This window comes from Culex quinquefasciatus, chromosome 2 (genome assembly GCF_015732765.1).
Source record: "Culex quinquefasciatus strain JHB chromosome 2, VPISU_Cqui_1.0_pri_paternal, whole genome shotgun sequence".
Taxonomy (NCBI): Eukaryota; Metazoa; Arthropoda; class Insecta; order Diptera; family Culicidae; genus Culex; species Culex quinquefasciatus.
The window spans coordinates 23,404,991-23,419,115 of NC_051862.1; the positions used below are offsets into that span (position 1 = coordinate 23,404,991).

Genomic DNA, 14,125 nt, shown 5'->3' on the forward strand with positions numbered 1-14,125 from the left:
ATATATAAAAAAAACAGAAATTCACTTAAAAGAGTGAATAAAGTATGATATCACAAAGTTTAAGGTAAATAATAACAGTATAACAATTTGTTGAAATGGTACAGAAAGTAAAAAATACTCACAAAAAAACAAGCAACTTAGTAAAACATATGTATTCAAAATTTTTGAAAATATTGATTTCGAAAAAATTGGAAAATTTCTCGAAAGTTTTATTTATAAACATTGAAAATCGCACCATTAGTTGCTGAGATATCGACATAAGAAAATTATGGGTTGTTTGGGTAGTAAACATCCATTTTTCTGTTTTAAAATCTTTGCATGGCAATATCTGAGAAACAAAGCAACAAAGAATTTTTTCAGCATATCAAATTTTTTTTTTTTCAAAATTAGGCAAACTTGGGAACGATTTTTTTTAAATTAATAACTGCAACTATTTTTTTTAAAAAAGTTACCTAAAAATAGCTATAACTTGAAAACGGTGCACTTTATGAAAATTTCACTAAGGTAATTTTAGATTGCAAATTTGATTTTACATCGAAAAATAAAATTGAAATTAAGTTGCGGTCAATATTTCGATTCAGTATTGATTCAAAAATTCATAACTCAAACAACGATTTTTTGCCCGTTCTGAAAATTTCTGAAAAGTTGGCAAAATTTAAAAAAAAATAGAAATAGTGTTTTTTTTTGCAAATCATGTTTTAGAGACAAAAAGTAAAATTAAAAATCAGCAAAGTAAATTACCATTTATCATTTTTTTCAGTGTAGTCCTTATCCATACCTACAAATTTGCCGAAGACACCAAATCGACCAAAAATGTCTTCTAAAGATACAGATTTTTTTTAATTTTCATTGCTGCCAAATTTGTATGGAAAACTATATGGACGAACTAATTATGCAAAATGGCTTGGGCACCAAAAAAGGTTTCAGACGGATTAAAAAAATCAAAAAATTAAAATTTAATAATAAAGACAGATTTTGTATAGAATTGCTCGAAAATCGATTTCGTGTCTTTGGAAAAGTTGTAGACAACGCGCTAGAAATCATTATTTTAGTCATGGACATCCAAATTGTTTAAGTCTTACTCTTACTTTAAATTGATTTTGCTATCGACTACGTGTTTTGATAAATTTAAAAAAGATTGAACTAAAATTTGGAATTTATTTCACATTTTTTTTTCTTCAGTTGTTTAAATAGGCAATTATCTACGATTTAAGATTTTTGATCCAACTTTTGGTTGGAGATATTACCTCAAAATAAATACAAAAAAATAATAAATAAGATAATTTTTCAAGCGAGTTGAAAGCACCGTTCCATATTTTTTAATGAATTTTATTTGTGTTATTTATTTATGCCGTCAAGCATTGAATTGAAATTTATTTCACAAATTGATACCGGCATTTGAAAATTAAGTGACTCTTTAAAACTTTTAAGTTATTATTTTAATGTGTCTATATATTTGAGTGGTTTTATCTCAAATATGAAGTTGAGGGTATAGTATATTTTCTCAGCTTAAAGAAAAACTAATATTTTCAGGAAAGGCCCCTATTTTTTTAATCTTTAAATTAATTGAGAAACAAAAACAATGTTTGCTTGAAGCTCGTTTTTTTTCTCTAAAAATCTAAAATGTTTGCCCATGTTTCTCTTTGGCTCAAGAGATGGTCCCTATTAACATAAAAAAAAACAAAAAAAAAATACCTACAACTTTGACGATGGATAGTAATCGTGTATTTTATGAAATGTTATGTAATATAACAATCCGAATTGTGTAACCCATGAAATAAGGAATATATTTTAGACCAAAATGTTCATCAATTTTTTTGGTGAATCTTAAAGTATGTATCGTTCGTTTTTTCGTTACTGGTTTTTTTTTAATGTTAGACGTTTCACTTGCAAATGAGGTAGTGAAACTGAAATTTTGCGCGATAATCCTGAAATTGGGGTTTTAAGTTTCTTTGTACTTAAAAAATATTGCATGAGAGAGGAGATACAAGATATCTTGAGTTTGTTTTAAGTGTCAAAAGGAAATCTTTCGATTAAGATTCTTCGATCACTTATAGGACCAGCTACGATAATTAGCTAAGATCTGAGATTTTGAAAAAAAAAAATTCGCATAAAATCATTTTTAGACACTTTATTTATAATACATATTTAGTTTTTTGCCTTGTTACGAAAATCTTATAAAATTGTCAGCAATATTTATTTTTTAAGTTGTTCCAAAATAGAACTATCGAAGACTACATCTACTTTCAATGCAAATTTGCAAGCACATTTTTAGCTACTTGATACCATCAACAAAAAAATGAAATTGTGTTTGCATTTTGGTACGCATTTTTTAGGGTATTTTAACTTTGGATACTGTCATTTTATTTTTTAACAGCTTTTAAACTTTTGCAAAACGTAGTTAAATGAGTATTAAAAAGTGTACATTCAATTACAGGCTCAAAGTATTGATATGAATCTGCCGAAATATATAATTCAATATTGAATTGGAAAATATTATGGCATTGAAATATAAGTAATAATTTTAAACACAATAATTAAATGGTTTTGAAGTGTAACAAAAAACGTATGCATATAAGTAAATTTAAAGCGCGTATTTTTTTGTTTTTTTTTAAGAAAAGATTTTTTTTAAAGGCCACGTGGTCAGCCGTCAACCCCCCCCTCCCCCTCATGGCTTTTCATGGTTTTTTTCGGTCAGATTTTGGACCCCCTCCCCCCCCCCCTAAGGAGACCACGTGGTTTATGCACGACCCCTTACTGAGGAAAGGCTATAAAAGCACTCGAAAAATGAACTTCTTAATTCGACCTCGTAGACCCACCTTCACGTATACCTATCGACTCAGAATCATGTTCTGAGCAAATGTCTGTGTGGATGTGTGTAGGTGGGTTGACAAAAAAATTGTCACTCGATTATCTCCGGACTGGATGAACGGATTTTGACCGTTTAGTCTCATTCGATCCGTCTTGGGGTCCCATAGGTCTCTATTTAAAATCAGCAAGTTTAGTTAAGTACTTCAAAAGTTATGCTAAAAAAACGATTTTGGCGTATGTCCGGAAGATTGTAAAAAGGGTGGTTTTTGCAAGAAACCCTATCATGTTATACATTTTCAGAAAGGCATTAAAAAGCCTTTCCAATGAGCCCCAAACATTGCAGATCTGACAACCCTATCAAAAGTTATTAGCACTTAAGTGTTATTTATACACTTTTTCGAGGCCGGATCTCAGATATTTCAGTAAAAATGATGTCCGGGTCCATCATGCGACCCATCGTTAGTTAGATAATTGAAAGACCTTTCAAATAAGCCTATAACATCAAGGATCTGACAACCCTATCAAAAGTTATTGGCACTTAAGTGTTATTTATATACTTTCTGGAGGCCGGATCTGAGATATTGTGATAAAAATATTGTCTGAATCTTCCATGTGAACTTTCGTTGGATAGGTTTTTTTTTTCACAGACCTTGCCGATGAGCCAGAAAAATTGAAGGTCTGCGAACCCTATCAAAAGAAATCAGTAATAAAATTGATTTGTTAAACATGTTAAGGGAATGTTGCAATTTTTACTGAATGTATTGACTTTATGAATGTGAGGAAGGCACCAACCACCTAAAGGTGGATTAAGTATCGTTTTATTATTTGTTAACTTCGTTTACTTTCTCCTAGTGTAAAATTGTCCGAAGAATCCGAAAATGAATTCCGCGGAAAAACGCGTTTTTCAATTTGAAATCATGTTCATTGAGAAAATCATGACACTTTAAGAATATGAAAATAATTCTATTCATCAACGTTTTCTTAATTATTGTTAACTAACTTTTAAAACTTTTCAAAATTTAATGAAAGCTTCTTCTAGAAATACCTTGAACCTTTCTCTACTCTGGTCAGTATGATTCCATGCGATTCCGTACGTATTTTATTTGTACTCTTCATTTTGCGAAAAAAACTGAAACCTATCAAAGTCACCCCGTTTTACGGTACCAAATTTACACCCTCATCGATCCGCTGTTGATACTGCACTATACACTTCCACACTTATCTCCGCGCGCTAAAAGTTCAAACTAATCAGCCAGCAACGAACGCGGCGCCAAACAGGGCCGGCTTAATCGATACCCGTTTTGATTGGCTGATTTCGCCAATCTAAGAAGTTCGTCGCTGCTCGTCGAGTCTCGTCTCGCACCATGATAGGATAGGCGCGGTCTTTGTCGTTGGTTCATAAACCGATCCAAATAAAAACAGGGTCACACTCCACGCTGCGTCTGATGGATGAACCCAGGGAGAAATTTGCGCGGGTGTAATCCGTTCGAGCCGGCTTTGTGGTGATGGTTCAGAGACCCCACGAGGAAGGTCCGCGGGTGGACGTGTTGACACTGCTCAACATGGTCCCCGGAGGGGGTCGTCCATATATGGTGGCCTAAAATACGACCCGATCAGATCTCGATGTTTTGGCACGTAAAAACACATCACAGAAAAATAAAATAAAATTAATTTCCACATTTTAATTTTTAACTGTGCCTCGTGAGTCATCTGCACGTGAAGATTAATCTTCACCCGGAGCAGAAGCACTCAGAGTTGAGTAAGTTCTCAGTCGCGGAACCCTCGGTATAAGTCGTCGGCGCAAGAGTTGGATGCCCTAAAGAGGAAGTAAACGAGCGAGCGGGTTCGAGGAAGAGACGCGTGAGCGCGCCAAAACGACCTTGACCGTCGCTGGATAGTTTATTTAACGGCGTCGGTGGCGCCGTCACCATACGTATACGACGACGACGACGTCCTCCTTAACGTCCCGTTGCTCGCTCAACATTGGCACGCGAGTTTACTACGGTGCAGTGGGGCGGGTTTGGATGTTTAGGAATATTTTAATTAAAAAAAAAAATTTCATACAGATTTCCATACAAACATGAAGTCTAATTATTTGAAAATATGCATCTTCACACTCAGATTTCTTTTAACCAAACTCGGTAAAGTTTACCGAATTTTCAACTGATGAACAGTTCGGTAAACTGAAACTTACCGAAATTCGGTAATGAAGTTCATTATTGTTCATCATGCAACCGAAAATCTAAGTGTGTTTTTTATTATTATACAATGCAATGGTTTGGTTTACTCTAAAGTTTTCCACCATTCTTATGTAATATTCCGGGATATTGGCAAAGCCTTTTGGTCCAAAAGTTGCTAGGTTATGCGTAAAATATTACTCTTCTCATTGAAAAGTGCCAGCGACAAAATTGGGCGAAAAGTTCATCGCCCGGAGATCGCGAGTTGGCGCGAGCGAATGAACACCGCGAAAAAAGATTCGGGGGTGCATTGGGGTTAAATGATTATTTCGTTATTCGGTTTAATTAGAAAATAATAATTTTTTCGTAAATATCGGTACTTTGATGCGATGTAATTAATTTTTACAGTAAATTAGGCATTGTTACATCAAATTTTACCTTTCAAACGCACTAGAATGGCCAAATTTTAAAACAACAATGTTTGCCAATTTGACCATTTTACCCCCAATTCCCCTTGTAGAACAAAAGAAAAGTTCATCCGCGAACTGTCAGCAGCACGCTGTTTTGTTTGCTAGATCAACATTTGGAAATGTCGAACGTTGAAGGAAATCGCTCAAAAAATGGAAATTAACCGATTTCAAATGTTTTGGCCGCAAATGAAAGGTAAGGGTCAGGCCTGCAAATTGTTTCCAACCCAGCGTACACATGAAGCAAACCAAAATGTCAGTTCACTGCTAGCATGTGACTGTAAGCCTACTGTGTCCGTTCAACCACTGCCGCCTGACTCGTGCCGGTCGGCTGCTGGAGAATGAGAGACGTGAAAAAATGAGCTACACTCACTCAATTCGTGTCGTATGACTGACTCGTAAAATCCTCTCTAAACACTATTTTGACTATTTTTAAACAATTGAATGGTTCTACACTGTGCAAAACACTTAAAACAACCATAACTTACATTCAAAATTACATTTCCACGCATAGATACAAACTTTTTGTGTAAAAACTTGTTTCTTTATGTGTGTGCGTGCAACGTCGAATGAGCGTTGGTCGACTACTGCCTCGCATTGCAACTGCTCAGTGAGCTAGGGCACTCACGACTGAGTCGGGTTTGTTTATGTCACGGTTTTGCGGTTCAGTGAATGGATCTGAAAAAATCGTGTATGCGTCGCCGATTTTCGCGTCAGGACCCCTGACATTTTCAGCTCTGGTAAGGGTGGCTAATTTTTGATTCCGATCTGTAAAACTTGTTCTGGCGAGGGTTCTGGGCACTGCGGCAATCGATTTTAACGGCGGGTTGCTTCCGGTTGCATTTAATTTGCGGAGAAGGTTTTTCAATCCACCAGGGGCTTATTCGGGGGCAACAGTTTCGGTAATCCGGAACTTCCGGTAAGTTTAATATTTGCAGTGTTTAGCATGAAAAACAAACTAAGACTATTGAATACAAAATAACGCCTCATTTTTCTGTTTGTATGTTGTTGTGCAGGTTTGGTTTCAAATATTTCGTTTGATATGTTTCAATTGGGTCTTAAAGTGAAGCTTAAATTTGTGATATTATTGTTCACAACGATAAAGCTTATATTTCTGAGTACAATGACACTTTGTACGACCGAGAAAGATTTGAAATCGATTTTTAAATCGAAATTTGAAAAAAAAAATCGTGGCCTTTCTTGACAAAAAGGTCCTACTTCACAGCTCGTTCTACGCGGACCTTAGTGGATTCATCAAAAAAAAAATGTTGTCCTGTCCTATTTTTTGCATTTAAATGAAAAAAGTGATCAGAGATGGTTTTTAATCTGTTTTTTACCGTTGAACATAACAATTGACTTAGGGCTTTAGGACCCTATTGTCCGCCATTACGGGGTTTGTTTTCCGGTACCCCCTGAGATCATGCGTGATCAATGGACGTCTATATGCAGCAATTCCCCACGACGAAAACAGCATGAAAAAACAAAAGTGCTCGGATCGGGCTCAAAATTTTTCTGAGGGTTCCCTGGCCGAAATAATTCGATCCGTATTTTTTTGTTTAGCCATTAGGGTGACCTACGCCGTGTTAGGGTGGTCTGAAAAATGGAAATTTTCGTCGATTTTCGCAAAAACCATTTTTTTTCGAAAAATCATAACTCCTCGCCATTTTAACCGATTTCAATTGTCTTATACGCAAATGGAAGGTGATAAGTTGGTGATAAGAAAAATAGTAAGAAGTTTAAAAAATCTAGCCTAACATATGAAAAGGGCGTATGAAACTTTAAAATACCGTTTTGACGGTGTCTGAACCAAAGAGCTTATGTCTGGAAATATTTTTAGCGGATTTCCCGGACATTTTTACGTAACATACCAAAAAATGGGAGGAGTTCATTAAGGGACCATCCACAAACTACGTGGACACTTTTTTGGAAAACCCAAACCCCCCCTCCCCCTCGTGAACAATTATCCATACAAAAAAACTTTTTTGTATGGAGCATGGACAATCGCCATACCTCGCTCCCCTAAATTGTCCACGTGGTTTATGGATGGTCCCTAACAGGATTACGAGATATGATTTTTTGAAAATAAAATCCGTGTTTTTTGACGCGCCGCGCGCAAAAACCGGAGAATGCCGAAATTGGCAAAAAAACAACTTTTTTCACTAAAACTGCGATAACTTTAAAATTTCAGCGATGACCTATACTGCCCATGTTCGCATAAATGTCCCATATGCAAAAACAGCAAGCTGAGAAAAACGCATTTGAAGTTTGTCCCACACATAAGGTTACGTGTTAAGTTTTCATGAAAAAACTTGATTTCCTCCTGATTTCTAGAACAAAGTATTGGATGTTACAGGCTTTTCTGAAAGATCTCGCGATTCTGAACAAAACTGCACCACTAACTCAAAACCGATGAAAATGCATATGGGACATTTATGCGATCAGGGGCAGTATAGATGTTTGGGGATCGAAACTGTTTTAATTAAAAGACGCAACTTTTGGTACCCAGACATGTCATCGTTGAAATTTTGAAGTTATCGCAGTTTTAGTGAAAAAAGATGATTTTTTGCAAATTTCGTCATTCTCCGGTTTTTGCGCGCGGCGCGTCGAAGAACACGGATTTTATTTTCAAAAAATCATATCTTGGAATCCTGTTAATGAACTCCTCCCATTTTTCAGTATGTTATGTAAAAATGTCCGGGGAATCCGATAAAAATATTTCCAGACATAGGCTCTTTGGTCCAGACACCGTCAAAACGGCATTTTAAAGTTTCATACGCCATTTCCATACGTTAGGCTAGATTTTTGAAACTTCTTACTATTTTTCTTTGACAGGCTAACTTATCACCTTTCATTTGCGCATAAGACAATTGAAATCGGTTAAAATGGCGAGGAGTTATGATTTTTCGAAAAAAGTGGTTAGCCTAAGTTTGTTTTTCATGCTAAACACTGCAAATATTAAACTTACCGGAAGTTCCGGATTACCGAAACTGTTGCCCCCGAATAAGCCCCTGGTGGATTGAAAAACCTTCTCCGCAAATTAAATGCAACCGGAAGCAACCCGCCGTTAAAATCGATTGCCGCAGTGCCCAGAACCCTCGCCAGAACAAGTTTTACAGATCGGAATAAAAAATTAGCCACGCTTACCTTTCATTTGCGGCCAAAACATTTGAAATCGGTTAATTTCCATTTTTTGAGCGATTTCCTTCAACGTTCGACATTTCCAAATGTTGATCTAGCAAACAAAACAGCGTGCTGCTGACAGTTCGCGGATGAACTTTTCTTTTGTTCTACAAGGGGAATTGGGGGTAAAATGGTCAAATTGGCAAACATTGTTGTTTTAAAATTTGGCCATTCTAGTGCGTTTGAAAGGTAAAATTTGATGTAACAATGCCTAATTTACTGTAAAAATTAATTACATCGCATCAAAGTAGCGATATTTACGAAAAAATTATTATTTTCTAATTAAACCGAATAACGAAATAATCATTTAACCCCAATGCACCCCCGAATCTTTTTTCGCGGTGTTCATTCGCTCGCGCCAACTCGCGATCTCCGGGCGATGAACTTTTCGCCCAATTTTGTCGCTGGCACTTTTCAATGAGAAGAGTAATATATTAGTTGTATGCTAATATGCAGTTAAGAAAAAACATAAGCTGTTTTTAAGAAGAAAAAAAAAACGGATTTTTATTAATGTCGTAGATGGTGTCTTTCACTTTTGGGGCTTCTACAAATAACACAAAAAACATGCTATTATTGAAATGTTCTGAATCAAGATTTGAATGTTTTTCTAAAACAAGATGTTTTTACTGAATTCCGTAGTTGAAAAATAGGTTAAGTTTAGATCGGTACACCATCTGTCAAAATGAACAAAATTTTACCGAGTTTCGGTTGTACGATGAACAATAATGAACTTTGTTACCGAATTTCGGTAATTTTTAACCGAATTCGTAATTTTCGGTTTACCGAACCGTTCAGCAAGTGAAAATTCGGTAGAAAAATCTAAGTGTGTAATTATAATATAGAACCTTCCTAATTTACACCTTCGAAATTTACACATTTTTTTTACTGTGTACCAAAATAAAAAAGCAGGCTTAAGGCCTAAGCACAGCTGTGTCAAAATAGCACATCTTTACGGTACTCCGCAGGTCAGTATCTCAGCTGCGCGCTACGGGTCACGTCTCGCCGAGAGAAATATGAGTTTATGCCCTTATATGTGACACAACAACAGCAACAACAATATCTACAACACAAGATAGCAAACGTTATTTTGCCGCCACGGAGGATGTCGCCTGTCCGTTTGAACCACGCCGGAAGCTTGAATGTTGGGCTTAGAGGCATGTATTTTTTTTTTGGCTCACTCAACCTATCATGATGGACAAATTACCTGGTCACGATTGTCGCGGCGACGCGCGGGGATCAAGCATTTGCGATTTATATGGTAATTGATAAATTGATTATTATGAGCCAATGAGCCACAATGGAAGTCCGTTGACCACAGTGCTAATGTAACCTTGAAGGCTTTCGATCACGGTTATGAAAAGCAGTTGGTTTTGTTTCAAGTGTGTTTAACTGCCCACGTGCACTCAACCTTGTCACGGTCCGTAATATGATCGTGACTTCTAAACGATCCCGTTCATATCATATGACGTTTTTGAGTGATTCACTGGTCACAATAGGTCATCCGCCATGCACAATAGAGATTTGCTCCAACTTGGTTGTGAATCCATGATATGCAACAGCGAAGAATGTCACTCCACACGGGCATAATAGAACCTTTTACGACGTAAACCGACGATTGACGTCAAGGTGTTCCAAACACTATTGCACGTTGCATTCACAACACTGTTGGCCAAGTTCTACGCTACACGGCACGGGTCCGGGGGATGATTCATTCACAACAGAGATATGACGAGATATTCACCGGTTGAGGAATTTCCATCCGACAGCACCAGCTAAGCCAAGTAACAACAATACCAGTATATCTACTACACATGGAAAGAGGCTCCAAATATGTAAATATGATTTGGATGAGGTCTTGGAACAGCTCTGAACAGCTATTTGTGAAATAATTGCTCAACAGTCAGGGTGAACCCGCGGCTCAAGCTATAGGTGCTCTCTTATCAATCGTGAGAACTAGCCGTTTTAATGCTTTTTTTGGTGTTTAGCAGAAGAAAAAAGGTTAAAATCGTAGTGCTAAAATACAAAAAGTTCTTAAAACAGTTTAAACATAGCAAGCACCAATCATGAAATAAGTGCACAGGAAAACAAAAGTGTTCAGTGAACTGTTTGTTGCAAACAATAACAAGCAAAAAGTTAAGCCGGATCCGCAGACATCATCCAGCCAGACAGAGGAAGAAAATTACGCGCAATTATCAGCCATGACCACGCTGCTGAAAAATGTCACCAACAGCATCTGGCACGCGTTCAACACCCTCCAGCAGGACGGCTCCGGGTTCGTGGGGAAGTCGAAACTTAAGGTGAGTGGATTATTGTATGTTTTAAGTAGCAATTTTACAAGGTAGAATCAAAAACATTCAAGATGATCCCCCTAGAATGCTTCGAGACCACTTTGTAGCATTGAAAGTGTTAAATTTTGAATTAGTCAAATAAGATTTGTTTTGTGTTTTGAAATTAGAATTACATGTTATTTTTCATTGAAATTAGCAATCAACATTTTAAAACACATTCTCCTACGACAAAAGTTGATTTAAAATTCTAAAATTCTCAAAATGCTTAAAATTCTCATAATGCTAAAAATTCTCAAAATTCTCCATATTTTTAAAATTCTCAAAATTCTCAAAATTTTAAAAATTCTCAAAATTCGCAAAATTCTCGAAATTCTTAAAATTCTCAAAATTGACAACATTGAAAGTTTTAAATTTTGAATTAATCAAATTAGTTTTTTTTTGTATTTTGAAATCAGAAATACATGTTATTTTTCATTGAAATTAGCAACCAACCATTTAAAACACATTCTCCTACGACAAAAGCTGATTTAAAATTCTAAAATTTTCAAAACTCTCAACATTCTAAAAAATCTTAAAATTCTCAAAATTCTCGAAATTCTCAAAATTATCAAAATTTTGAAAACTCTCAATACTCAATATACTCTCTAATACTCTCAAAAATCTCAAAAATCTCTAAATTCTCTAAATTCTCTAAATTCTCAAAATTCTCTAAATTCTTTAAATTCTCAAAATTCTCAAAGTTCTCAAAATTCTTTAAATTCTCAAAATTCTCAAAATTCTCTAAATTCTTTAAATTCTCAAAATTCTCAAAGTTCTCAAAATTCTTTAAATTCTTTAAATTCTCAAAATTCTAAAATTTTCAAAAATTTTAACATTCTTAAAATTCTCAAAATTCTAAAAAATCTCAAAATTCTAAAATTTTAAAATTCTAAAATTTTAAAATTCTAAGATTCCCAAAATTCTCAAAATTTTCAAAATTCTCAAAAATATTATGATTCTAAAATTCTAAATGTTATGTTTAATGATATCTGAATTTTTGTGTGTTCTTGTTGTAAGATTTCACAAAAGTTTGTATAATTTATATAATTAAAAATATACTTCTTGAAATTGTATAATATGTATTAAGGTTTCTGGAACAACATTTTTGGTCATCTCGAGAGGTCAAGGGAAGTCTTGGAATGTTTTATTGTAAATCATTAACACCCTTTCTCCCTTTCCCTGTCAGGTCCTCACGGCCAACATCGCCACCCTGTTGGATCTGTACGGCGTCGAGCGTGGCCTGGACCACTACCGATCCACGCCGACGCTCAACTTTGACCACTACCTCTACTACCTCGGGCAGGAAGTGTTCTCCTCACTGTCCGCCGAGCTGCCCCTGTCCCTGCTGCGGAACTACGAAACCAAAATCGACGAGGTGTGCTGGCTGGTTTGCCACAAAGACTTTCACATGAACGATGCGTACTACAACGAGGAAGCGGTCTACCAGCTGTTTCGGATCTTCTGTATGATGGCGGATTTGTACAACGATGATCTGGACGACAACCAGTTTACGGTCAAGATCCACCCGTCGGAGGCGTTGATCGTGGTGAAGCAATTGCTCAACTCACTCGGTTTGGACTACAACAACGAGGAAAAGTACGACTACCTGAAGAAGTCGGACGACAGTCTGGAGTTTAACGAGTTTCTGGAGATTTTGAGATTCAAAGACTATGACAAGGTGAACGATTACGTAGCATCGATCTGCGAGGCGATCGGAGACATCTATCAGACGCTGATCATGGACGTGGTGAAGAAGGGTTATCTGTTCAGGCGAGGATATGTGCTTCCCACGTTCAGGGAGTACTTTTTCGTTCTGCAGCCATGTGAGTTGACTTATTACAAACACCACACGGATCGTGAAGTGTGCGGCACGATCGCACTCAACTCCAGGTTCATGGTTAAGCCAAGCATTTCGTCCTCGGGGAAGATCGAGCGAATTCAAAAGTTCACACTAGTCTCAGGCGATCGAACGTTCGAGCTGGGCGCGCAGGATCACAAGACACGTCTCCAGTGGATCTCGGCACTGCAGTTGGCCATTACGTACTCAACGGGTAGAGAAGGTTTCCAGCGGGACGCCGTCAACCGGAGGAAGCAACAGCGTGAGTTGGAGGCCAGAAAGCGTCAGGAAGAGGAACAGCTACGTAGCATCCACCTCAGGCAACTTCAGGAAACCAACGTACAGTTGGAACAGGAAAAGCTGGCCCGTTTGGCCGCGGAATCACAGGCTCGACAGTACGAAGCGGTCGCGCGGGAAGACTCTCGCCGAGTGGCCGAACTAGAGGACGTGAAGCTGTGCTTGGAGAAAATGCTCGAAGATGAAATTCAAGCCAAACGCGACGAGGAGATTGTCCGGGCGCTGCAAGCCCGCGTTCTGGCTGAAGAGTGGGAAAAACGTGAAGAGCTCGAACAGCTGCAGATTGAGCAGAAAAACCTGCTCGAACTGGAACGACAAAAACGCATCGAGTTCGAGCACCGCCAGCAGGAGAACGAGTCACGCTTCCGGGACGCCGAACAGAAGCTGCGCCAGCTCGAGGATGAACGCAAAAAGCTCGACCGGGAGCTGAAGATGGCCCGCCAAAAGATCACACTGTCCGAGGAGAACAAGGGTATTGTCGAGGCGAAATTACAAGTAGGTTCTCCCCAAATATCTACACAAAGCTATACTAAAGTAATTCTTTCATTTTAGGCCATGGCTCCGACGTACCGCAAGGCACCAGACTTTATGATCCGCCGAACGCAGTCCTTTGTGGCGTCCGATCGGCCTGTGGTGGTGGCCGTCCCGCGCTGATTCCGTCCAACAGAAGGTTCTCGAGTCCTCGAGCAGTGCCAGTATAAACTCTTGCTTTACGTTAATGGGCGCGCACTAGGCAGAGATTCCTAGGCAGGGACGCGTTCTTTCCGTTCTGGTGTAAATTATTAAATTATTGTTCGTTCGAATCTATGTGTATTTAGCAGTAAGAAATTCAGAACGTTTTATTACTTTGTCAACGGTGCCCAACTAACTCGTTTTTTACGTGCAGCAATATTTAGGAAATTATGCCACAAAAAGAACAAAAAACATTCCATTTTAACACTCAAACTGTAGCATTTTCTGTAAATTGTGATAATTTCAATCCTAGGGCATCTCCATCGCTGTGGTTTGATTTTACGATTTTAGATTTTC

At 37.5% G+C, this 14,125-nt stretch overlaps 1 protein-coding gene across 2 annotated transcripts in view; it reads left to right on the forward strand.

Annotated features, from left to right (window-relative positions):
- LOC6042925 (switch-associated protein 70) overlaps nucleotides 1-14,117 on the forward strand; it is a 42,059-nt gene extending 27,942 nt beyond the window's left edge. The window contains exons 2-4 of one of the 2 annotated variants that reach the window (XM_038252036.1): nucleotides 10,621-10,932; nucleotides 12,149-13,591; nucleotides 13,649-14,117. In XM_038252036.1, the coding sequence (XP_038107964.1) occupies nucleotides 10,834-10,932; nucleotides 12,149-13,591; nucleotides 13,649-13,750 (1,644 nt within the window). In that variant the 5' untranslated portion in view covers nucleotides 10,621-10,833 and the 3' untranslated portion in view covers nucleotides 13,751-14,117. The remainder of the gene's footprint in view (nucleotides 1-10,620; nucleotides 10,933-12,148; nucleotides 13,592-13,648) is intronic. The other variant, XM_001870830.2, reaches the window with a different exon arrangement.
- Nucleotides 14,118-14,125: the final 8 nt, after the last annotated feature.